General features: G+C 40.6%; 1 protein-coding gene across 1 annotated transcript in view; it reads left to right on the top strand.

Moving 5' to 3' along the window:
• Nucleotides 1-18,597: 18,597 nt before the first annotated feature.
• Nucleotides 18,598-27,794, top strand: part of LOC118778803 (integrin beta-7-like) — a 29,461-nt gene continuing 20,264 nt past the window's right edge. The window contains exons 1-2 of the mRNA XM_036530527.1: nucleotides 18,598-18,766; nucleotides 25,960-26,026. Coding sequence (XP_036386420.1) covers nucleotides 25,963-26,026 — 64 coding nt within the window. The 5' untranslated portion in view covers nucleotides 18,598-18,766; nucleotides 25,960-25,962. The remainder of the gene's footprint in view (nucleotides 18,767-25,959; nucleotides 26,027-27,794) is intronic.

The raw sequence follows: 27,794 nt of genomic DNA, 5'->3' as shown, positions 1-27,794 counted from the left end.
TGATCACTCCAAAATAAGTGATGTCCTAAAGCAGAAAGGAATAACATGGATTTTTAACACTCCAACCGCATCTCATCAAGGTGGATTATGGGAACGACAGTCTTGAATTTTTGGCCATTTTCAGAGCCTTGTAGTAGGAAAAGTACATAAGATACACCCAGGGGCGGAGCTGATGGCTCATTGCAGAGGGGGTGAGGACCTGTAGTGGGCCCTTATACAACCTATTATAGCTCTGTGGATTTTACCAAAAATTTGCTCAAACCTCAGTCAGATAAAGGATAAAAAAGTATGCAGACTAAACTAGCAGGGCAGGCAACCAAGGATAGAAGGCAAATGAATACACATTTTGACATTCATGTTGGATGCCCGATACAGCCACACCGCCATATAACCTACACAATCAAGCCACATCAACACATGAAAACAAACTACTAAGTGTACAAGCAATGTGTGACCTGCTGTTACTACAATAACCAAGAAGATATAGCAGTCTACAACACAAGCAGCAACAAAAAACCCTATTTTTGAAAAAGGCCAGATAGCCAGCATCTATGACAAGCCTATGTCATCACAAATAATGAATATGAAATGACTTACCAATGATGTTTTCATCCAGCAGCTGTCAGTTTGAATCCAATCCAGCAAAAATAACATGGAATCCATTGTAGCCTACATGAAATGTCCAAAGTCCAAAATCTTGGACCAATATCCAATATTCAAAAACTCCAACATGTTTGAACATGCCAAACTTGAACGTATTCCCGAACTATATACAGTAATGTGACTTGATCTTATAGCACCATCCTCCTCCTCCTCCTTCATGCGTGCCTGGAGATTAACCTCTGAAACTGTGTTGCACATTTGCACTGGTGACTGGTAGTGTTTTGTAAATACGATACAAAATACTGATGTTGGGAAATGCCCTTCCCATATCGTTGCAGATAATGAATGGCAGAAGCTTCTGTGGTGTTGAGCTTTATTTCCAATTCGTGACACATAGCACGGAAAGAAAGAAATTCATCCAACACCTGCTCATCTGTGGACACGTCTCCAGCATATAAATTGGCTAGATCCTGGATTCTGTTGGTTGCGTCATCTGTGGAGAAGTTTTTGGGGTTCAGAATGAAGAAAAGTTTTGCCATTTGGTGAAAATCTGTAAAGCGCTTCTCAAACTTTTGCACAAGGATTTCTAAAATATGGAAATAAAATTCCGCTTTGAAATGCGTTTTAGGATCCTGGATCACTTCGTCTTCTGCCACCTCATCATGGAAGCGTTTTCGTCTCTGGCCTCTCCCCCCTGTAAACTCAGTGGAAGAGTTGCATCTCTTTGCCATCCATCTTGACCTGTTTCGATCATTTTTTCAAATGACAAATCTGTGCACATTTCCTTCAGCTGTGCTATACAGGTGTGCTATATCAGCTGGACAGCCATGATGACATCTAGTGATTCTTTTTGGAGGTAGTTGGATAATATGTATGTCTTCTGCAGTATAGCATTCCAAAAGCACAGCATAAATTTGAATTCAAATGTACTTAGCTTGTGAAGTAGACCATCTGCTTCAAAGGTTGTCTTCGGTGAAGTGAGGTTGTGTTCTTTTATCCTCTCCAAGGTCGCAAGTATAGCAGGTAGACTTTGCATCATCGCTTTGGGGGCCTGCTTCCTGGATGCCCACCTGGTATCTGACAGATTTTTAATGTTAGTATATAGTTTCCTCCAGCTGCATGTTGGCCTGTTCCTCCTCTAGGATCTTAAATCGTGGAAGGCTGGAAGTAAGAAAAGGATAGAGGGATTCCAGTGTACTGTGGTGACTCCACCACTCCCCGCCTCTACCGGTCAGGCCAGAGGTTCCTTTCCATTCTTGTGCCTTCAATATGCTGCGTTAAATACAGAAATAACAATCTCCAAAATTAATACAAATTATAGCTCAAACTCTGATGTAAATGGGTTTATTGTATATGGATCAGAAATCACATACAGTAAACCGGGCTGGTCCACGTGGAGCAAAGCAGTCACACCCTCTCTTGAGACCCAGGTCTGGGGAAACCCCTCAACTACCTCTTCTTATATACCTTTTTCTAAACCTTCCCATTGCTGGGCTTACCTGTTAGCTCCCTCTCTCATGGTCCACCCTCTTTTCCCCTTTTTGGTCTGATTAAACTTTTACACGATTATTTATTTATTTCTCCCACACATTCTTACTTTTTCTCAGGTTTCTCAGGTTTTTTCCTTCCAATATTTTCACGCTAAGCTAGGCTATATTTTTTAAAATGGGTGGAACCCTCCCAAGACTTAAGTTGGCAGTGACCCAGACTTCCTGGATCCATTACACCTGTCCTGCAATAACCTTAAGCTAGCATGGTGAACTTAATACAACCTTTGGCAGTGAGCTCATGCTAGTACACAGTGTTGCTAGGCTAATACAGTTTTTCCTACCACAGTACCAAAAAACAGTTTTGTGCTACACAATGAACATGCTGCATCCAGAAGGATAAGGTTTAGATTGTGTACGCAGCAGTGCACGTAAAATGCCTTCTGGGTTGTTTGACCCTTGCCTGCAGCCCTGATAAATGACCAGACAAGTATTTTGTTTTGTTTGTCTGTATTTTACTTTGGTAAAATGTTATTCCACATGCTGTGCATGCTATTGTTTTATGTTAAGCTAACATGGTTGCTATATTTTCTCGTCAATACTATGCGTTTAGTTTTCATGGTGGATTTGGAGAGAAGCCTTCAAATAAACCAGTAGCAAGAAAGCCACTTGTGTCTGCCTGTGCTTTGAGGGAATTATATGCAGAGAGAGAGAGAGAGAGAGCGAGAGAGAGAGATTGACATCGGTAATGATGATGTCACATTACCTCTTGATTTTAAACTGATTTTAGAAACGCTCTGATCTGGACTTTTTTTTTTAATTTATTAAGGGGGTACTAAGCCGGTGGAATCAACGACAATACAAATGGCAACAGTGCCCCCGCTGGTACTGTTTGCTGCATAAGACGAGAACCCCTTGGCAGTGGTGGGGGCCCCTCTCTGCTCTGCAGAAGACACACATGTGGTCTGAGTCTGACTTTTTATTTTTTGTCACAGTCAAGATGCACAAACAAACTTTATTCAAAATATTCAGCTAAACAACAAAAATGCATGTTCCATCAGGCAGATTGGGCCCAAGATGGGCCCCTTTGTAACTGGAAGAACCGTGGGCCCGGGGCAGCCAGAACCTCTGCTCCCCCTGCTTGATGCACTACTGGATACACCAGATCTGATTACATTTTTGAATTCTACAGAAAACATTAGCCCTAGTCACAAAGTTTCAAAGCTGTCCAAGGAGATATGAATGTCGGAAGTTGGACCGAAGGGCTTTTTCAGCAAAATGCATTAAATTAAAATTTCAAAGGACTGTAGTTTCAAAACTATTTGAGCTACAGACCTAATATTTGGGATTTCTCCACAAGTTTGGTATAGGAGCACCTGTGAATTTTTTCAGGGGAATCTGAGAGGGTGACCTGGGAAATTTTTCTCAAACTGTGTAATTTGATATGGACTCAGGTATTAGATGACAATGGTTTTCACACTCTGCTGTGCGCAGTTGAAGCCATCATCAATGATCATCCTCTAACCACTTCCTCAAATGATCCCAACGACTTAGAGGTTTTGACCCCAAATCATCTTCTTTTATTGAAGAAACAACCAGCCCTGCCATGGGGTGTTTAACAGTGAAGACGCATACTCTCATAGAAGATGGAGACAAATACAGTATATGGCCGACTTGTTTTGGTTAAGATGGACCCAGGAATACTTGCCATTGCTACAAGAGAGACAGAAATGGCATTCCCTCAGGAGGAATTTCGTTCCTGGAGTGCTCATTGTGGATACTTCTGACCCAAGAAGTGCTTGGGTGATTGGAAGAATCAGGAAGACCTTAGCATACTAGACAGACCTACTAACAAACTTTTACAGGAAACAGATTGAGTCCCAAAAAGACATCAGACAAGATCGGACTCACAAGACAGAGGACTTTGAAAGATTTAACAAGTTCATCTATACAATAGTTATAAATTGTGATATGGATATGGCTCTATTTGTATGTTTGTAATTGTTATGCATCCTGCCTATACAATTAGGGGATGGAATGTTAGGGCCATAGATAAGAATTTCATATTTGTCTTATTTCTGTATTATTGTCATCAAATATTTCATTGAAGTCATTAATATCAATTTATGTTAACAATAAGGCATAATTTGATATAGTTTTGGTATGATCCTAGCTCATAAAGATGCATATTCACTGGCAGTTTTAGTTAGAAGAAAGTTGAATGGAAGGAAGTATCATAGAAGCACAGAGCAACACAGTTTTTTGACTGTGCTTGTTGATATTGTGAAACCTTTTTATTTCAAGAAGATTCTGGAAAGTGAATTTTACTTGTGTTTATAAATAAAGAATTTTTCTTGAATTTACTTTTTCTCATGCGTCCATTACTTTACTCAAATGCTTCAACGATTGAAGGAATGGCACAGATCCTGGATCTGTCGCTATAACATTCATGTTGTTCATCTGCTTCATTTGTTTCCAGTGTGCTTTGGAAACATTAGTTAGGCTTGCTGTTTATCTACACTCAACACTAGAGAACATTACAGACATCATCCATTTACAATTCAATGTGTGTGTGTGCGTGTGTGTTACAGTGGATGAGGTGTGTGTGTGTGTGTGTGTGTGTGTGTGTGTGTGTGTGTGTGTGTGTGTGTGTGTGTGTGGTACAAGCAGAGGTGGAAAATAACGAATTACATTACTCGCGTTACTGTAATTGAGTAGGTTTTTTGTGTACTTGTACTTTTTGAAGTACTTATGAAAAAGTGTAATTTTACTTTTACTTAAGTATGTTTTGTTTTAAGTATTGTACTTCAGTACATTTGAAATCACAACCGTTACTGAGTATAAATTATATAAATAATATAAAGTTTGAAATCGCGTCCTGGAAACTGCAATGAATGACGGGAGGAAGAACTGGCGCGAGAGTCGTGCAAACGTTGGCGAACATGGAGACCGACAAAATGAACACCGGTGGTGAAGACCCAGCTGGGACTGAAACCCTGTCAAATTCTGCTGAAAATGAACTTGAAATAAATGAATCGCACCCCTGGCCGTATTTAAGTGACCACTTCGGCTTCAAGTGCAAGAGGGGCAATAGTTTTATCATGCAGTGTAAACTCTGTTTGCCCAAAGAGACAACGCTAGCTGCTTATAAAAACTCTACATCAAACCTGCGCAAGCATGTTGAGGTAAGTTAATGGTTTTCACTGTTTAACTGGTAATAGGCTTGCTATAACCCCAAAATACATCAGTGGACATTGTTGCACTAGCAACCTGTTGGTATGGTAATGGTGCCTAGCAAGTGAGGATATTATTAATTATGCCAACATTATGTTAGCTGTTAATCAACCTGACGTGGTCAAAACATATGTCGAATCGAGAAGGGGCCTGCACCTAGTTCGTTTTTAAAGCATCCAACAGTAATCCTAAACAAATAATGTTGAGTTGAATTGATAACTGCAGATATGTAGACTAAACGGATGCAGTGGGTTTAGCACAAGAGAATCGCGTGCGTGCGAACATGAAACTTGCATTCTACCTATTTGTGTGTACACTCTGTGTAGTGAGCAATTTCGAGGCTGCTTAGGTCCCGGTGCTAGTCTTTAAGACTGCCCACAATCACGCACAATCCCCACAAGTCTATCAGTGCTCTAAAACAGACGCTGAAGAAGGAACAAGACAACTCACTGAACCATAGCACGCCGTTCTGATTGCAGCTGGTCGGGATGACGGGCAGCCAAAAAAGGAAATGCAGTGTAATCTTTTCCTGCCCTACTAAGTGATTTCTTCAGGGCAGTTGAGAAAAGCAGTCTTCAAAGTTCGTCTCGTTGTCTGTCTTTTCCTTAAGTAGTCCTGCTTCTGAGTAAACATTTTATTTGATGAAGAATCTGGTGGTGCCATTGAAACGTTCAGTGATATGCGGCAATATAAAAGCATGATAATGTAATATGTGAATTCGTTGTGTTGTAAATAGGCTATCACACACGAGTTTCCAGTTGAGGATTTTATTATTCTGTTTATAGACAAAGAAGTTGTAACACAACTGTCCAACCTGGCAATGATGCAGCACTCGCTTTAGCATGACATACTGGGAAGAGCAGAACACCTCATTCCCAAAAAGTAGTACAGAGTACTATTTTACTACACTCAAATGAATCAGCCCATTATCTCCGTTTAAGTTGTTTTTGTTCTTTTGTTAGACATATATGAACCGAGACACTATATGCCTACATGTCTTATTTAGATCACAGCTCCTCTGATGTTTTGCAGGCTCATTACTGTGCTGACTCCATTAGTTTCCTTTTGTCCCAGAAGATTTAACACAATTCTGATTATTCCCTCCATGACAGGTCCTCTGTTTAGCTAATCTATGAACAGTATGAAGGAAAATTGTCCTATTAAAATGACCACGTTTGACTGTAAAGAAGGATATGACGTATACAGTCATCAAAATTGACAGCTGTGTGAATGTTAGTGATAACTAGTTGTAGAGCTGAGCCAAGTCAGTCAGTGTGTTATCAAATAGCACCAGAGATACACTGCTGAGCACAGGGCCAACAACACAGCATTTGATAGCCTTGCTTATATCTTCAGGCATCTTTGTGAGTAACAGTTGTACATTATGGTGAGTGAAAGACAAAATGTAATGTGTGTAGAAAACCTTTTATCTTTGAATGTAAATATTTAAAATTCTGAGTGTTTAACGAAGGCAATCGCGATTTACATACTGTTGAAAATATTTTGTTCACAGAGGAAACATCCCTCAAAGTTGAAGGCCTTTGGTGACCTTGTGGCAACACGAAAGCGAGCTCTGGAATCACCAGAGACCCCAACCAAGCAAGCAAAAATAAGTGACATGATGGCAGTGGGTGCAAACAGGCGTGTGCCACAGCCAAAGGTCGACAAGCTCGTGATTAGCTTCATTTGTGAGGGTCTTCATCCATTTTCTGTGGTTGAACAACCAGCTTTCAAAGAACTTGTAACCACACTGAATCCTCAATGCAAGGTCATTTCCAGACCTTGTCTTCGGACCAGAATAGAGGAAGCTGCCAATCAGATGAAGAAGACTTTGATGTCACACCTCAGTAAAGTCAGCTATGTTGGCACCACCACTGATTGTTGGACAGCACATCAGCAAAGTTTCATAGGGGGTCACAGCTCACTGGATAGAGGAGGAAACCTTGGAGAGGAGATCTGCTGCCCTTGCTTGTAAGAGGTTGAAAGGTTCCCACACCTTTGATATCCTAGCAGGTGCCCTTGATGACATTCATTGTCAATACAGAATAAGGGGGAAAGTGGTAAGAACAACAACAGACAGCGGCTCAAACTTTATTAAAGCTTTCCATGTGTTTGGTGAGCAAAGCCAGTCTCAGGAAGGAGAGTCAGAATCAGACCAAGACTCATCTGAAGAACCCAAAGCTGACTACCTGGACACATTCACCATCCTTGAAGAAGATAATGGTCTTGAGTTCCAACTTCCTCCGCACCAAAGGTGTGCATGCCACCTCTTAAACTTAATCGCCACAACAAATGCTACCATGGCAGAAGAGAAGAATGACACATACAAACGACTAACACGTACAACTTTTGGGAAATGCCAAGCAATCTGGAACAAGTCAGGTCGGTCATACATGGCAGCAGAAATTGTTCAAGATGAATGCAAGCTACAGCTCATCCGGCCGAATCAAACTCGGTGGAACTCGACATACATGGCCATAGAGAGAATTCTTCGGATCATACAAGAGAAGGGGGAGGACGCTATCAGGAATGTCTGCGAAGAATTCAAAGTGAAAATGTGAGTTCTCATTTCAAAAGAAAGTGCCTGAAGGTATCTTATTGATTTTTGTTCAATGGGCAGAGTACATTTCCAGACTTTGATGCACATTCTATTCCTATTCCTGCAGGAAATTTCCTTAAAGTTGTATACATTTGCCTTCATTTCATACAGGTTGAGTCCAGTTGAAATTGCTTTCCTGACGGAGTACTACACTGTGATGACACCTTTGGTGAAGGCTTTAAACATCCTTCAGTCTGAAACCAACACACACATGGGGTGGCTCCTGCCAGTGATCTTCCAGCTACAAGCGAAACTCACCAGACTGGAAACATCCTCCAAGATATGTCTGCCACTCATCAGAGCCATTCAGGATGGTGTCTTAAAACGATTTGGTCAGATGATGGAAGACCCTGAACTAATTGCTGCTGCAATCCTCCTGCCAAAGTTCAAGACTACCTGGACTGAGAGGGCGGACATCATTGAAGCAGGTATGATTTCATTTTTTGATATTATGCTGTAATCATGTTAATTTTTAATTCCAGTTCTGTCCACTATGCTTTTACTCTACAGAGTGCCACAAATGCAATAATATGTGTTTCTACACAAGTGGTGGTTATTGTAATTTCTGCATTTGAATGAACTCCTGATGCCTAATTTATCAAAGATTAATTAGGCAGAAATATTCAATATACTTTGTTGTGTGTTTGTCTCTCAACAGGTCTGGTCTATGTGAGGCAACACCTTGACCAGATGGCAGAGGTGGAAGAGCAAGTCGGGCAGCATTCATCGGACGAAGACGATTTCTTCTCAATGAAGTCAAGACGGTCACAAGGTACAGGGGAGCTGGATGGGTACCTTGCCTGTGTTTCAAACCAGATGGATCTGCTGAATTCATTTCCTCACATCAAAAAACTGTCTCTCAAACTCAATATTGGTCTGCCTGCCTCAGCCGCCTGTGAACATCTCTTCAGCTGTGCTGGGCTGTTGTTCACTGCAAAGCGAGCAAGGATGAACTCCACTAACTTCGAAAACCAACTGCTGCTCAAACTTAACAGGAAATTCAGAGAATAAAAAGGTGGAGACACAGATAAAAGAACTGTAATCTAAATATACAGTTGCGCTAAAAAGTTTATATAGTAGCTGTCATGCAGTCCATTTGACATGTTTGGAGTTCTTTTAACATGTTTTGTTATTGGACAGGTACATTGTAATATTGAGGGATGGCACCGTTAAGGTCATTTGTAAGGTCCCTGATAAAGAAATTTGTCTTCTTTAGATTGGTTATGGACCTGTTCTGATTTATAGATTTACACCATTACTGTTGGTGTTTGTTTGTAGTCTGTATTTGTCTACAGACTGCTTGAAAAGTCAAAAATGCAAAATGCAACATTATACCTCATGTAGCATTTAATTTTGCTATGTAGAAATAAAAAAAGTCTTGATTGGGATTGATATCCTCTTCTCCTTTTGCACTATACAAAAGAGCCATTCAGCACCCGCTGTTAAAAAAGTAACTAAGTAACTTTTACTCTAAGTACATTTTATATGGTCTACTTTTTACTTTTACTTGAGTAGATTTTTAGACTGGTAATTTTAGTTGTACTTGAGTAATATTTCATCAGAGTAACAGTACTTTTACTTGAGTATAATATTTTAGTACTCTTTCCACCTCTGCTTAATGCCAATAAAACTTTTTTTCTCTCAACACAACTCGAACTCTCTCTACCCTCATTAACCAGACACAATCCCAACGTACATAGCAACAGTGATCCGATAGGCTACTACTTAACCAATCATATTTTTTCCCACATTTTTGCCCCCATGAACTAATTTTAACAGGATTACTGACATCGTAATGAACACATATGAAACGAAACCACTTGTAAACATGGCAACTAGCCCATTGTAAATACACCTTTACCTTGTTCTCTATTTGTAAATAATTTTATTCAAAAATAAAAGCAATTTCCCAGGGGTACTACACAGAAACATACATACTCATCCTATAGGGGCATGCATTCCTTCAAGCTGCTTCTGGGTATTGCCCGAAATGCAGTTATACTGTAGCAAGTTATTCACAGGGTCTGTGTCAGACAAAGTCATTGTGCGGGAAAGTGGTGTCCATCATTTAAAACCAGGAGATTTAATCTTTGCAAAGGTTTCTTTATCCAAGACATTGTACCTGATGGAGTATGTGTAAACATCCCTCCTTTCCTTAATCATGGCAAGTTCACAGTAAGTCAGATAAAGTTGACAAGAGAAATAGCATGAAACAGAATTCATATGGAAAGAGCAACTGCACGCATGAAGGAATTCAGAATTCTTTGACTGATCCCTCCATATTTGCGTAGCAATGCTGACGTGCTAGTACAGGTCTGTTGTGCATTGGTAAATCTCCAGAACCCCCTTATCAAAGAGGTTCCAGTGTCTTCTGAGTAAAGTCTGCATTCTTTCACAAACTGGCGTTTAATTTCCTTTTCATTGAAATGTGCACTTACACTATATTATACAATATTAACCAGTATTACATTAGCTTTTTATGGTAAATTTTAACTTTTGTCTATGTAATATTCTCTTACTGAGGTTCTCCTAGCCTGTGATGTGCTTCTCAGACACTGATGTTTTTTTTCCCCTCACCTTTTTCAGGAAACTTATGTTTTAAAATGTATTTAACTGCTTATTACTGGGGTTGTAAAAATTGTATACTAGTAAATTGTAGATATATGATTACTTTGTTATGGAGATTTGTACCAAACTTCTTTTTGAAGACATAAAACTACTTTTCATCTGTGTGACGATACTACTTGTTTCGATATTCAATAAAAATTTTTTTAAGAGAATCGTGGTTTTTGTGTGCTTCATAAATTGAGACTGAGGTTTGGATCATTGGCTTCCCTTTTGCTAAGGTACTGACAGGTGGCACGACGAGAATGCTGATCCATTGCCACCCAAAAAAAAGCCTCAGGGCACTGAACCAAGAAACAAGAACTGATTAAATAAAAAACAAAAGTACATTCTACAAAGTACATTGTACAAAGTATACATTGTATTCTGGCTCTTGATCTACTCAGCCTTTAGCTGAGGCAGCATGTGTTGCTTGAAGAAGTTCTCCAAGAAACACACATTTTCCTGCCAGAAATCACAGCGTGGGATGGTGATGACAAATGCCTCCTTCGTTGCTCACACCACGAAGTAGCAGAGGTCCCTCCCTGTGATTTGCAGCTGCCCCTGAATCTGGTGCCAATAGGTATGGTTTTTTGGCAGGACATATACCCCTCCTTCCTCCTTGAGGCAGAAGGCTGGCCTCTGTGCTGCTTCCTCTATGGAAAGGTCCTGCTCCCTGTATGGACATTTTACTCCCACCAAAGCATGATCCCCAACCAGTCCATCAGGTGAGGCCCCAAGAATACCTGAAGGTGAAAGCCGGAGCCCAGAGTCCTTCACTTGTAGGCCAAGACTCTGGAGAGCCTTCAGGGCTTCTTTTTAATTTTCAACACCCCACTGAACAGCTATCATGCCATCCAGAAAGTATTGTCCCAGGACATGGCTTAGGAGGGAGGGTGTGACTTTTTTAGCCTTCAAGATGCTCCCAAAGTTACTGGCCATAACTCTCCCTCTCTGTAATGTGTGCCACAATGGGTTTGCACGCTGCCCCACTGTTGCCCTCTCCACAGCCTCACGAAGGTCGGACGACACCTGCAACCCAGAGAGGATGCCCTCATGACCTTGGTTTCTGTGGTTTTCTATAACAGCCTCAACAGCCAGATCCAGAAAGGGGACATTATCTTGCTGGACGGGTTCAGGGGAGAGGAGCCATGAAAGGCCAGAAAATCGCCCTAGCTGTTGAAGCTGTGCCTGCAGCCACTGTCGGTCTTCCTCCTCATAATTTTGGGGCGGAGGATACAACTCTTGGGATGTTTTCACTTCCCTGGATGGTCCTGCAGGCTTTTTCCATTTGCACTCCACATCTGTTGGCCCCAGATTGTGGTATGCAAAAATGGCCAGGGCTGCTGAGTGACTACACCGGTAGTCCCCCCTTGGATATTCACATGTTGTGGAGGAAATGCCAGTAGCATTGAGGGAAATCTGTTGAATCATAAAATGAGGTTTGTTCAGAAAAATCATTTCAGCAACCTTTATTTTACACACTTGCAATGGAATGTGATATTTGATATTGATGCCATTTACTCAGATAATTGCCAGACAGAAATAAGCAGTGGCATTACTATAGTCAGGTGAAGAAGAAATTAACCTTTTAACTTTGCCTTTACAGGAGTTCATACCAAATGTTCTATTTTTTCATAGTGAAGGATAGCAATCTGAATTGCACATATTGATTCTTAAGGAACAAAACGGAACATACATGCCAAGAACCTTGCAGTTACTGAAGATGCTGGTCACTTTTTCAAAGCAAATCTTTTGGCAAGCCTTCATCATGTCAGTGAAGATTCCTTTGAATTAACTTGTGTCTGTCGATGTATGTATGTACCTATCTGTCCATCTGTGAAATAGACCACACAAAGCTTTGGATTTTTTTTTTATTAAATTTTTTCACAATAGTTATTACAATATTGGCAAATAATGACAAATAATCGAGCTGTCAATTTCTCAGAAACGTGCAGTATTTCCCTAGAGATTACATGTTTGCAAGTGAAGACATTTACTCAGAAGCTTCTGCCTTCTATCTTATGTAAATGGGATGGGATGTGATTTTTAAACTATTAATCGGCAAACGTTAAGGAATTTTCTCAACTATAAGGAAAACGTTTAATGGCCTTAAATGCGCCTTTAAAATACTTCGAAAGGAAGTTACCGGAAAATCTTCCGCGGAGGCATGATGTCATGTTCAGAGGCTGACAATTATTATTATTAATGTTGTGAGCTAGTTTGAATCAAAAATAGATATATCTGGCCATTTCATGTATAGTCTATGACTAACGGGAGTGTGAATAAGTGTTTATAGTAAGCGTTTATAGAATTTACATCCCAAATGAAAACGATTGATATACCTCTGAAACCCGCTAAGGTAATCGTGATTGTTTTAGGCTGAAATTATCTCCTACCTGTCTTTCCTGCCTGGGTTGGGAATCACTGAGTGGTTTATTGATTACAGGTATGCGTGCGGCTGTCTGACCAATGAGCGACTGATTGATAGCCAAGCGGCTCTTTAAATAACACGCATTTGGCTGTGTTTGAGAGTTGTTTCACCGGTGAAGCCTGTGCGAATTCGGAGACAAGCAAGCAAGCAAGCAAGCAAGCAAGCAAGCAAGCAAGCGGAAAGGTTTGTGTTTTTATAATTCTAACTTATTCAGGCCCTTGCCATAGCTTAGAACGGTTAGCAGGGTCAGACCAGTTACTGAAGTGTCACTGTGTGTGTATTTGCTGTGATTTCACCATGTTATCTGTTGTGCAGTGTTATTTTAGGGTTTGGCTTCTTGGTGTGGTTATTTATAGCTTTTGTAACTGATGTGTCTATGTCTGAACTATGAGTGGCTATTGGCGTGATTGTCTGACTCTTTAATGACAAAGAATATAATTAAACTTGCTTTCTTTCGTAACTGGTTTGGTCTGTACTTTAGTCACTGAAGTCCCTGAAGTCAGATCTTTTTCTGCAGTAAGTTTGGGCTTATTACATATGAATTTAAAATTTACTTTTGAAATGTGGCCCGATGTGCACTTTTTTTTTTTTTTTTTTTAAAGCTAAATCAGTGTTTCTCAACTCTCTCCTGGAGGGCCCCCTGCCCTGCATGTTTTAGATCTCTCCCTGCTCCAACACAGCTGAACACAGCTGATTCAAATGGCTGATCCAGCTGTATAAATGGATAACATTGTAAAGAACTGTAACCTATGTAAGTCGCTTTGGATAAAAGCGTCTGCTAAATGAATAAATGTAAATGATCAGTTTGTTATTAAGCAGCTTCAGGAGTTTATAACTGATCATTTGAATCCGCTGTGTTGGAGCAGGGAGAGATCTAAAACATGCAGGGCAGGGGGCCCTCCAGGAGAGCGTTGAGAAACACTGAGCTAAATGGATGCGCTCCCCTTTCAGCCCACCACGTTGGCGTGGGGGAGCGGGGACTCGAAGACAAATTTATTTCATTTTCTGAAGTTGATCTGCATCAGCAGATCACTCCAAAATAATCCAAATATGTATAAATCGACCATTTCAATACGGTGCTTAATGGCAACCATCTTCAATTAATTTCTCGTGTCATTTAATGTTTGTTGCCCCTGTTATGGAGGTAGGCTATTTAACTGTAGCCTACAGTTAACGTTCTAAGGGCCCTAATGTGAGCCATGATAAAATGTGTTGATGCCCAAAAATATATTTTTTACAGCAATTTTAAATCTTTAGGAGTTGCATCATTTTATATCCACATGCATCTAACAATTTGTATGTTTAATATAAACAAAACTAGTTTTACATTATGGAAACCATGAAGGTTATCTCCTGTAAGCACACGATCAGGGAGACGTCTATCAAATGTAGCTAATGATGTGCATTTTCACTCAAGTCGAGTGCCCAAATCTATTTTTTTTTTTTTTTTTTTTTTTTTTTTTGCTTAAACATCAAGGTGTTTCTGACTCTGTAGATATGTCTCAAAGGCTTCTGGTATTTTTCATCCAAAAACGTGGGCTAACAATCGGTCCACTTAGCAAGTTTGATGGGTGATGTGGTAACCTGACTTTGCTTGCTAGCTAGCTGGTTAGCTATACTACCTAACGTTACACTGGCCTACACTCAGACACCCTGTAGGTCTTATCCCTCATGCTCGTCCCTGACCAAACCGGTGATATGGCCCTCAAAAGTAAATTCCTCCACATGCCCTGATTTGATTTTCGCCCTGCTGAAAACTTCGGGTCTCATCCTTGAAGAGAATATGGCTAAGCGACACCACTGCTGCTAACGATGAGCTTGCTGATAGCGATGACTGCTAAGGACGAGCTTGCAAGTTAGGGTGTACTCACACTAGGCCCGGTTGCCTTGTCCCCCACTCCCCTGTTCGCCTGCGCTCACATTGCGCTTAACGAAAGTCATCACGATGCGAACTCGCACTGATGTGTATCGTGCCTGAGTACAACTGAACCGTGCCCGAGCCTACCTCTTCAAGCGGGGGCCCAGGCTTGGTTCAGCGTACCGTGCCCGGGCACGGTACGGAGCGATCACACTAGCCAAACGAACTGGACTTTGGGGGTCAAATGTGCTCGGGTACAGTACGGGTTGCCTAGTGTGAGTACACCCTAACTGCTACATCGATAGCTGATAGTGATGATTAGCCACACACTAGTTAGCAAGGCCGGAAAGCGGGAATGAGAACACTTCGTGGCTTCATGGGACGTGTAGTTTTTAGCCCGTGGTTGCACTAGCGTATAAGAAATTTAAATTACGTAAAATTCAGCTCAAAACAATTGAAATATAAGTCACAAGTTGGGATCACAATATATAATCCAGAAATTGATAGTAAACCATAACCACTAGAAGTAATTTAAAAGTGCGTTTTAAAGTCTATGATAAAATGAATGGGGAATTTTACTTCCGACACAAGTGTGACGTAGTCACCTTGGTACTCTATTATTGTAATGTGTTGGGGGTTAAGTGGGCGGAACTTCCCAGCATGCCTTGGGGGCGATGGACTGTTGCTTAGCCCACCGTGAATGTAACTGTCTTCATCAATGATGTACTTCCCTCCTACTGTAACAGTTTCAGTGTGCTACATTTTGGTTTTCACTGTTGTAAAATAAAAAGGCTGATTGCTGCCAAAGTAATAACAGCTTCCCCCACATATTATTATGAATGTTTTCTAGAGATGTGCAAATGGTATTTACTTTACATTATAAATATTTTTTTAAAGCACAGTAATGCCTGTAGTAGCAACTCAAGCATTAAGGGGTTTATTTTATTTATGTCAGAAGTGGAAAAAAATTAATAGCTAAGCAGTAAACCTATATAGCTAAGTTGTATGCAGTGACAAGTTTTTGGATGAAACCGAAGCAGCACCTGCACACTCGGGGTTCTGGTATCAGGCCAAGTGTATGGCAAAGGGTATTTTACTGTCTGCACCGGAAGCGGCTCGAGTCGTAAGCATGCGGTATACCATACTCGGGCCGCATTCAAGTCGAGTGTTCGGGCCGGACCTGGACCTAGATTCAAAGCCAGAGCTCGGCCGAGTCGGGGGGCCGCATTCAACCGGCGTATTTTCTGCTACTTGGGTAGTTCTTGAAACATTTTAGTTTTCTTAGCTAGCCCGTGCTAAACAAATCTGGCGACAGAGACTGACGTAGGCGGGGTGACATAGGCAGTAACGAAATCTGAACGCAAGTGGTCAGCTGGACGCCTTGGAGACGCATGTTAGACACAGGTGTAAACGGCGATCTGTCTCGGCTGTCCACTTGTGATCCGTTTGCCCAAGACGCATTTTAAAACCAAGTGCAAACAGGGCCTAACATACAAATAGTTACGTTAAGCTTATGTCAAAACAAGAAACTTGTATGGTTAGACTTCTAATTAATGTCTGTTTTCCCAGCGCACGTCAAACTACGGTTATCACTTCCTGATCTCTGACTCAGCTGCTGAACGCCAAATCCATCACTGACACTTAGCATTATCTTTACACCCGCCTTTTCATATTTTTTTCTGGCAGTGCCCTTTTCATAATTTCTTCATGAATTCATTTCTTGTCCATCGTTTTGTTTGTTCAGCTGTTCAAATTTATTTCGTTCCATCAGCGTTTGTCTGCGTTGTACTAATAAATTTGTTTTGTTAACTACATCATCGCCTCGTCTGTATTTTGTATTGACAAACCGGGCTCTAACAGGCTTAAAATAGGCCTACCTATTTAATTAATCTTTATATTCGTTGAGGAATGTTAACTATATAAATTTATCACTGTTGCTTCCTCTCTGAGTGAAAGAAACATTACTCATATCTTCTGTGTGCCATCCTGCCAACAGTGAGGCAAGAGAGGTTTAATCAAATATTCAAAGAATGCGTAACATCTGTATTTCGTTAGTCCTGCCCGTAGAAACAGGCAGTTGTTGACTTTCCCAAAACTTACTGCACTATTCATCACTTGCCCACTGGCGCCTCTCCGTTTGAATTACCGCACGGCTGCAAACTAAACCGAATGTGATCTCACCACCTGTCAGCAGATGCTGAAGTGCTTTTCCTTCGCCGCTCACACATGAAGGAATACTGTGATGCTGAACAGGGGGCACGGACTCCTTCATTCAAAGAGGGGGGCAGGGTGCACATTCAAAAAGGACATCCAAGACTCTGACCTTGTGAAGATTAGTACATACATCGTGGGAGCTTAAAAAATATTGTGTGCGTCACACCTATAGGGGCTCCAAGAGATGTGCCGGCAGCTCAGTCTCTTCCTCAAGCATCTGCTGTTTGTCTGTTGCATTATATCACAGCCTTCAAGAACACACAAAACACAGGAGCTGGCTCAAACACAGACTTGAGACTACAGGAAATGGCACACCTCACAGATACAAGTCGTGCAGCATAGTTTTTTATTAGTATTTTTTTCCAAAGTATAAATAAATATATTTTTTCTATTACTGTTACAAAGTGCTTAAAGAAGAGCATTTTCATTATACAAGCGGTCAATGTGGGCCTCCAGGGGTGCAAGTCAAGTGAATGTATGTATATAATGTATGTGGAGGATTTGACTCGCAACATTCATGCCTTTTGAAGTGAAACGGGTACCTGCAATCAGCCTATTAGTCTGGAATGCAGCGGTTGCTTCCCAAGTTGGCCACCAGATGGCCACATAATTCCCTTGTGTTCTGCATGCCACCGTGTGTGTGTACCCATGTGTGTGCCCAAACCCATTTGTATCCTGCAAGTGTACAGTAAAGAGAACTTTATTTTGAACCAATCCTCCTGAGTCGAGTCCTGTCTGTATTCGGGTTCACTCTGCTCCCTGTCACACTAATCATAAATTTAACTTAAGTTAACCAGACAACATTGGCAAATCTCAAATTTGCCCTTGTGAAGCAGAAATAACATGTATTCAGTCAGCAGGCTAACTTTAACTGCCTAAATAAAAAAAAGTAACTTTGATGATTCTTCTTCATGAAGCAGGTCTCAAGAATGCTACCTACAGCAAATTCTGTGAACCTACTAGAAAGAACCAGTGAATGTACAACATAAAGAGTATTATATTTGGAAAACTAACTTGTGTCTCACTGCCACTTGGCTATAGTAATGTACATTTAAACTAGATAGCTACCTGTGGGCTAATGTCAGCTGCCCTGTACTTTGACAGTTCCTCTTCCCACATTCTCTTTCATTCTCAGACATTTCAGATTATAATGTATTAATCATTTAACACATCCAAAGGAAAGCTGTATAAAATATTTTAAAGTGTAGTCTTTAAGATTCTGAGAGAGCTGGCACTGGGAGGTGATGCATAACATTTACGTTGCCAAGTGGCAGCTTTCTGTAAGTGGCCCCTGGACACCGAAGCAAATGGCAGTTTCCCTATATTTGGCAGTAACACCTAACACTTCTAGAGGCATAACGTAACGGCGTCTAGTATTAACTACAGCACCTGATCTACCTGAACGTGACAAGTGGCAGCGAGTTTTTTTTGTTTTTCCAAAAATGGCCTTAAGAATATCTAGTGCATCACATGCAATCAGACATCACTAATAAATTTGTTCAGGTATCTGCAAGATAATTTCAGATATAAGGCTTGTATAGTTGCCACATACTAATTTGCAATTTGTTTTGTGAAACCACACAAAATCACACAAGTCAAGACAAGGCACCCAGTCAGACAGAGGGCGGAAGGTGTGTCTGCGTCGGGCAAGAGATTCACGTGTTGAACAGTACGTTACACATCCAACAACCTCGCTCTCTGGAACCACTGGCAAACTTAAAAGCCGCAGAAATGTGAGTACATGACTTAAAACTGAAAAAGCGCTCGAAAGAAATTCTCAGAAGATGTTGTATTATATATTAGTTTAACTGCTGTCTTGAGACTGGCACGGCATTTTCCTTGTATGATGAAAAAGAGAAGGATCAGATGGAACGACCCAGGGGACTCGACAAATCACCTTTAATATTGATGTCTGATTAGTACAAACGTTTAGGTTAACTTTTATTTCATATTTGTATGATATCATTGTATTGGGAATAGGTCAATAAGGAAGCAGAGCCTCGAAAATGATCAGTGCCATCTAACCATGCAGTTGATTACAACCTTGCATAGCATGTTTCATGAAAAAGTAACATATTATGGACGGCTTCTCTCCCAAATCTAAAAATATTACCTTAGCACTATCTAATAATGCATGTTGATTAGTTATTTTGCTTGGAATCAGTCGAATGCATCAGCCCGATATTATCGGTTCGTAATGGTGGAAGCTCTTCCGCGCTTGCAAGGTAACCACTCCATAGCCTATTAATTTATAAAATTTTGTAGCTGTCTGCAATGCTGTAACCTATAAGGCTACAGTCCAATGCTTTGCGAAATCATTGCTGAATTTATTTTAAATGTGAAAGCGACGTTTGTCGATGTCCATCATAATTTTAGCAACGTTTCCACATAGTGACATAATCTCTTCCAACAACACTATAGATATTTAGCGTTGCATGGACATGTACCCGTAGGTCTAAATTGTATTTTTTTGAATTGTACCTGTAGAGGCATAGTGATTGTTACAATTTGCAGCCGTCGAATTCTCTCTACATTATAGGTGTGGTAGAACTTCACTCAGTTTTCAACTATGAAACACTATGTGGTCTCATGCTTGTCCTTAGTAGCCTATTTAATATTTGAACACCGGGCTACCAAATGAAATCCTCGTTAGATGCAATGTTGCAACTTGCATGACTTTAATTGTCACTCAGAAAATAAAATATTATTAACCCAATTTACCAGCCTGCTCTTTCTGTCGAACACTTTGTGATTAAAAACAACAAAATAGCATTGACCGTTAAGTCTTTTAAAGTTTGATGTTTAGGAACATGTAAAAGAGGGGAAATAATGGAATGTAGAAGTAGCCTATGGTATAGGCTAAAGATATGTTTAGACAACGGTCTAGTAAAAGAAGAAAGAAAGCAACACTTTACAGCACTCGACGCTTAGTCAACTTCACGCTTACTAGCCTACCATGTGGGTGCGTAGATGGTAAACCAGTCATTAGTTTTTGATTGTATTTTGACAGCCTGAACCCCCTGCAAAAGTGAACTGCTGACGAGAGACCGTTTACTTGAATTTGTTTCAGCAAGACGGTGAAGTCAAATAATTTATTACTGTCAATTTTATTGCAACATAATTGCATCCACCAATGCACTTATGTTGCAATAACACTTTAGATTCAATACAATAATATCCAATGCAGGATGTGTAGCTTATTTCTTAGCCATTAGCCTTAGGCTTGAGTGGAAACTAAAATGCACGTAGCGCTTGCCCTGTTGTAAGCGCTAATTTATTCAGGTTATGGCTGTGGTTGTCGGTTGTCGGTTATCCTTCGCGGTTTCCTGCGGCACATACAGGTTAACGTGCATCTGAGCCGAGTAAACACGCACGGCATCGCCGCTACTGCATTTTGCCGACGCCCTGGCTGGCAGGTGGCAAGCCACACTCGGCCAGATGACGGTTGACTGATGCCCAGTCTTAACCGAAGGCGCCGAACAGTTTCCGGACCCGGCCCTAGTCTTCTTCCTAGCTGGGTAGGCTGTTTGTCCAAATAACATCATGAATAGCCTTATACTCACGTGTTTCTCAAAACCAACAACGACTGAACCAAGTTGAATGTAAGGTAGGCTATCCAGCTGGCCAGCTAGCTAGAAATAAAACTAATTTAGCGAGCTAAATAAAATGAGTCACAGTGCATGCCAATATACCAAACAATCTCTTGCACTCTCTTTTGGAGGGGCTGCACCCGTTCGGAACACTTGCTGCTTAGATATCTAGCTTGCTTGCAGCTGCTTGTAGGTCGTTTGAGTAAATAGGACGGTACAAATCAGCCTCAAAATCCACACCATACTCATACTCAAACAGACGCGATACACTACGGTATACAAAAAACGTGTAGCTGTTAAGGAGTTCTGTTCACTTGAAGACATGCAAGACTGAGAACTGTAAGAAAAACACTCTAAAGTAGGCTATGCGCTACAGTGAAAGGATCGCGTAGGCTACAGCGCAGAAGCGGGTGGATGGGAAATATAATAATGTCTACAGCAGTCGTGAATTACAAACTCGCTGAGATCGAGTAGTTATAACGTGGATTTCACATACGGGGCTCATAATGTCAGATGTGTCAGTTTTTTTGTTTTTTCGGATTAAAATATATGTTGTGCGGTTGTAGCCCTAAGGAAGACAGGGGAAGATAATTGGCTATTTAATTGTCGGGTTGCCATGGTGAGAGATGATAGCTGGTTGTTGCCCATCATTGCAAGGTTATGAGAGGAGAACTGGGCAACCGTTAATGTGGAGCCCTGCTTTAAAACTTGGATATGAAAATACATTGTAGCCTATAAGACATTCTGGACAACAATCTGTACATTTCGAAAGATAGACCTTTTCTGCCCCGGACCAATACAGAAAAAGTTAATGTAGCCTTTACCTCTTTGGTGAGCCGGTTAGATTGTTGCATCGCTGTCCTCTGATGTCTCCCCAAAAAAGCGATTGATGAGCTGAAATTTGTACCGAACGCAGAAGCGCATATTTGAACAAGAACTAAAAGAGAGTGCACTGCGCATTACACCTGTACTGACATCTCAACATTGACTGACTATTAGATTTAGAATAAAACTTTAGTTCTCCTAACTAGGCTCCCGAGTGGCTCAGTCGGTAAGGTACTCGTTTTGAGTGTAGACTGAGCGCTACGGCTCGGGCTCGAACCCGACCATATCACTAGCCGCCACTGACCGGGAGCTCACAGGTGGAACACATTGGCGTTCGTTCGTCGCCAGGGGCACACACAACACAAACAAGAGAATGCCCGACTAACACCTTTAAATCTATCATTACTTTCATCCTGTTCCCCTTTATCCTGCTTGATGAACAATAAAACAATTGTTCTACAATTGAAAGGGTTAAAAAAGGGCCGTTTTTAATTCCTTAAACTCCTTGAGCTCAGCAGCTCCAAATGTAGCCATGTAACAGAAGCAGAAAAGTGTGAAATGTTATGTGTATGCTCAGTGCAGAGGTCTGGGCGTTTTAGAATCGTTTTTTCATTCTCATTTGGAGATATTTAAAAAATGTGTGTGTATTGTGGACGTGATCCCTTTCAAAACTGATAGAAAAAAGTGAGTTTTCGAAAATATCCAGATATGTGTAGACAAGGCCGCAGACCAAGCCAAAGCTACAGGAGGATGGCAGCACTCTCAGATAAGGGGAAAAAAGCTGTTATGTCGGTAATGGCGGTGACGGGCACAACACCGCGGTACACCTCCTAATACCGGTGATGCGGTTATTGTTACAGCCCTACTTGGTAGCGGGATTTTGTAATCAGGGCGGTGTTTGATTGGAAGCCAATGAAGAGAAACAAGAGTAGGTGTTATGTGGTCATATTTCTTGGGCTTAGCCAGGAGCGTTATCACTGTATTTTTGGACTATGTAAAGGTGAGGATTTAAAGACACAAAAAGCGTGAATAAGCTTTTTTGAATTGTTACAACACAGAACATATCTTAATTTGGCAATTTTCCTAAGATGAAAGAAGGTAGCTTGGGCCATGCTTTTAATGTGCTCAGAGGAGAAATTTGGGTCAAGTGTTACTTTGAGGATTCTGATTTCGAGTTTTGGGCTACGGAGAGTTCATCAATATTTAGCATAAAGTCTGCCATACTGTCGTGGAGCTGAGAGGAACAATCTCAGTTTAAGAAGCAAAAAATGTGCATACAGCCAGATCTTTATATCATGGAGACATGACATGAGTCTTTCAACCAGCATAGTGTCATGGGATTTTAATGAAATGTACCTGAGTGTCATCAGCATTAGAATGTATAGAAATGTTAGAAAGTTTATCCCATATTTTAATGATATCCCCTAGGGGGAACATTTATAATGAGAAAGGTAATGGGCAAAGGACAGAACCTTGAGGAATTCCATCATTTATGCTAAGTATTTCAAAGGAGATGCAATTTGTCAGATAGATACAGTTTCAACTATGTTTTCAAGCCAATATAAGAGGATTTGGTGATTAATGGTGTTAAAAGCAGCACAAAGATCATGACTGTCAGATGCTGATTGGACAGGTGTACAGTTATTTTAATTTGTTAAACTCTCTGCTTTAGCTCATGTGTGATAAGGTACAAAATGGCTGCCAAGCATCACTCAGATGGGTGCTATGCATTAGTGGTGATTGACATGAAACCCTTCCTTTCACTGTAAAGTGCTTTGAGTACCAAGAAAGGTGCTACATAAATATAATCCATTGTTATTAATAGCAGCAGTAGTCATAATAGTAGCAGTAATCAGATACTGAGCAAACTAAGTTGCACTCAGTTTCTTATAAGAATATTAAGATAACACATATTATCTTCAATCCTGAGTAGCCAATATATGAAATATCGACATGAGGACCTGGTGTCTGGGCCCAGTTTTTACATACAGCCTGATCACAAATTGCCCACTAAAATTACTACCCAAAATAATCACCTACCCTCATTTATGTTGGGATTTTTTCACTAACAAATATTGAAGATTTACTTTCCTCAAACTCCCCCTCTTTGCTTACCAGTCAACATTATAATTACTGTTACCATTGTACAGTGCAATTCTTTATATGAGGCATTTCTTCAAAATGTTCAGGTGCCAATTGAAGCGAAGGGACTTCTCTTACTCTCAGTTAATGAATTAATTAAATTAATTGTTAGCTGAGATCATTTCAGCAAAGATCACTTTAACTTTCACATGAATGGTCGGTTAATAAAAACTAGGACTTTCATGACATTCAAGGTCTGTAGTTCTATAGTAGTATTGCACAAAAACAGCTGAGAGAAGTATGAAGTGAAAGACATGAGAATTGGGTTACAGGAAGTATAAGTCAGTTAGAGGAAGCTGGCTCACCACAAAGGCTGCAAAAATGTCAAATAGCACAGATAACAAACAGCCAACAAAGCAAGTGTCTTATTCATTCTAAGCATGGTTGCTTGCATAGTTACCAATCCGTCTGAGATGGAGTGTCAGTGTCAGATCATATTTCACGTTTCACTTTTCCTTTGTCCCATTAATGTGTCCCAGATTAAGTTCTGGAAGAAAATGTTTGTTTTTCTTGCCCGCAGATTTATCGTACTGTCTCTATAGATAGAGGATTACATCAAAGCTGGGAGCTGCACACTATCTCAATATAGCGTAAATTCACCATTTACATTGGCACTTGCAGAAATTTATTTTATTAAGTGATGGATACTGCTGGACATCTGTGATTTGAGAATTAATTTCCTATGTTAAAAAGACCTGATCCATTAGCATATATGGTGTGTGTACAGACAGGATAGTAATAAACAGTGCAAATCACACAGCCCACAAGTTTTTTTTTTTTTTTTTTTTTGTGAAATATTGTTCCAAATATGTTAGGAAAAAATGTTTAAAAAATATGTTAGAAAAAAAATTATTTGTCATTTGAATGAATCTCAGACAGTAAATTTTCATGTCAGGCAGAAAAATTGTAAGCCTTTCTACCTTGGTGGTTGGAGGTTCAACTGAGACCCTAAATTAAATTCAAGCAAATGATAAATTTACAGCTTTTTTCTTACAGTACTTTTCTTTTATACATCGGTACATTATAAAACAGGCTACATTTAAAATTGCAGTAGGACTTTTTTCTTGATTTTAACAATAACACATTAATCATGAGAGAATATCTGAGTGAGTATAATGCTTTCAGATCTATGCTCTCTTCCTCACTTCTCAGCTGTCATTGCTGCTTCTGTCTGCAGCAGTTCACTTTCACTTTGACCGCACCTGTGCTGTTGCCTTAATGAATTGCAACATGCTGCACTGAAACAGATAACTGGGCTGCTCTGTGGTTTTAGATATTCATGCTGACTTCCCTGGCACCAAATTGTTGGTGGTTGTTTCTAATCTAATGTTGTTTGATGTAATGTTGAAGGGTCTAGTTTCATTATAATTTGTGGAGTGAATCTAATTTAAAATTCACAAATAAAACATACATTTGAAAATGAATTTATTTATTGTCCACACCCCTTCAGGTTTACTGTTATCAGTGAAACTTAGACATGATGTTTAGTGATTTTACTGACTGTTTTCTTTCTCTGACACCAGTACTCAGTTCTGTTCTGATAAGTAGTGTACTGTAATGTAATGTCAGATTTGTCGTGTTTGTATTGTTTTCTGGTTTATTGATTTTGGTTTGGTTTGGCTTATAGTTTCAGCTTTAGAATTTAAACACTCAAATCAAGATTGGGGAATGAGTATGCAATTTGTGAACTGAGCCACCTTCCATCATACTGAATTTAAATTTTTTCAGATAGTTTAGCATGAGTGCAGAAAGTCCACATAAGCATGGTACGGTGCAATCGGTGCTTTAAACACTATTATCCTGATGTCATTATGCATGATATGTGACACATTTCTCACGTCATACCATTAGTTATGTAACAATGAATCCCACAACTCTGGCAACAGTGTCACATGACATTAGGACATGTGTCATATGGCATACAACACATATGTGTCCTTTCTGCACCTCAGAAAATGTAATCATGAATTTGTTTCCTGAATAAATTGTTGTTGGTGTAGATCACCCTGACCAGGACCAATATTAGCCAGCTAACTAGCATTCGCTCCAGGGCACTCCAAAGCTAACCATGTTCTTCTGGTGAAAATAATACATTATAAGACTATATCTTAATTATTGAGACATTAAGTTCCACATCAGTTCTTAAGCTAGTTTTCTGGGGCAAGTCAATGTTCACTGACAGGAAACAGCCTGTAATTTTTAGCTTATTCTAATTAAAGGCTGATTTTATTAATACCAAAGCAGCCTTTTAGCAGAGTCACTCCTGAATGCAATGGAAAAAATTGTGGTGGGGCTCAAGAATGTAGCAAGCCAGTCAGACGGAAGTGTGCAGTCTGCGGTGTTCTGTCTGTCACTCTGTCTCTGTGCAGATCATGAAAAAGGCGTGGCTTCTGGTAGCTGTTCTGGTCCACTGCGTGGGACTAAGAGGAACTGTGGGTAGGTGCATTCCACACTATTTTATGTGATAATGGTCTCTTACAATCACTTGCTATTTCTGAACATTTCTGCTTTGGATCTTGCATCTGGGTGTTTATTGTTGATTCTGTAAGGCCTTAGCCCTTAGCCCTTGAAGACTGCCAGATAATGCTAACCACAAATCCTCCAGCAAGCAGGGATTGAGGCAGGCTGCTTTGAGCCATTCTTCTCCATTCATCATCTCTTATTATCAACTCCCTGACCACCGGCTGTGTTCCCTCCCTACCTTCAAGCAGGCTCATGTCACATCCTTGCTCAAAAAATTACAATGGCCCTCAATGCTGACCCTGTCTCCCTTCTCCCTTCCATCTCCAAAATCCTTAAACGTGTGGTTTTGAATCAACTTTATAACTCATGACCTACATAAGTCCAACAATCCTGGTTTCAAGGCTGACCACTCTACTGAAACAGCTCTTTGTTCTTTCACACACATCCTTCACACTGCAAGAGATACCTCTCAATCTGCTGTCCTGATCCTTCTACCTTTCTGCAGCCTTTGATACAGTAAATCACCATGGTCTCCTGTCTAGATCTAGATCTTGCAAGCTATGGACACATCAGGTACTGTTTTTAGCTGTGTCTCATCTTACCTCTCAGGACACAGCTATCAGTTGTCTTTGATGACTTATTTCTTCTTCGTGTTTTCTCATATCATTGTTATGCTGATGACACTCAACTCATTGTTGTCAGGACTGCGGCGTCTTAGCTGGTTGTTTTGTTTTCCCTGTCCATGTGCTTTTGTTTTTCCCTGTGTTCCAGCCCTGCCCTGTTCTCCGCCCTGTCGCCGCCCACCTGATTGCCTGACTGTCTTCACCTGTATCCCGTCTTCTCATCAGCTTTGTCCTATTTAAGTCCTGCTTGTGTCTTGTCTCATTGCTGGTTCGTCCTGGTTCGCTGTGTTGTTACTCGCCGTTTGCCTTTTCGTCGTGTCTGCCTGCCTGTTTTTCCGACTTTGCTCCTCGTTCCTGCCCTGTGGTTTTGGTCGCTGTGTCTGCTCTGGTTTTTTGACTCTGCCTGCCTTGACTTCGTTTCTGGATTGCCCTCTGGACTTAATAAACCCATGTGCCCAGTTTTCTCTGTCTGCACTTGAGTCCCTGCCTGAATTCTGACAATTGTCTTTTCCCCATCTGGATTATGTAATTTCCTGCTTGCTGCCCTACCTGCACATGCAATCAAAACCCTGCAGCTCATTCAGAATGCTGCTGCCCAGTTGGTCCATAGTGTCCCCATATCCCCCCATTCTCTTTCCTTTTCTCCCTGGCTGGCTAGTGGTGGTGACTAGCATCTGTTTTCAACACTGGTGTGAGCCTACCAGTGCAGGATTTGGCTCCCCCTTGACCACAGTCTATTGTTAGACTCTACATACCATCCAGGCCACTGCAGTCAACCTCTACAAGTTGCCAACCCCCCCCAGCTTCCTGTAGTGGTCCAAATAGCAAAATCGCTAGCCACATTTCATCACAGACTAAAGAAGACTACACCACATTTCCCCTGCCCAGAGGGTTTCTTTCTCTCCTCTTTCTTTCAGAGGATTTCTTGTTCCTCTTTTATGTATTTTTTTTTACGTATTGTAAATTTGTTTGCAGTTTTTTTGTAGTTTTGTAGTTTTTCATTTCCATCATAATGTAAATATTGTGTTTCAATTATGTGTTGAATCAAGTACATTTTTTGACTGTGTGTTTGACTGTGACACATGTTTGAATATGCCTGGTTGTGTTCTTGCTTTGTA

This window comes from Megalops cyprinoides, chromosome 6 (assembly GCF_013368585.1).
Source record: "Megalops cyprinoides isolate fMegCyp1 chromosome 6, fMegCyp1.pri, whole genome shotgun sequence".
NCBI classification, from domain to species: Eukaryota; Metazoa; Chordata; class Actinopteri; order Elopiformes; family Megalopidae; genus Megalops; species Megalops cyprinoides.
This window is presented reverse-complemented; position numbering and strand designations above follow the sequence as displayed.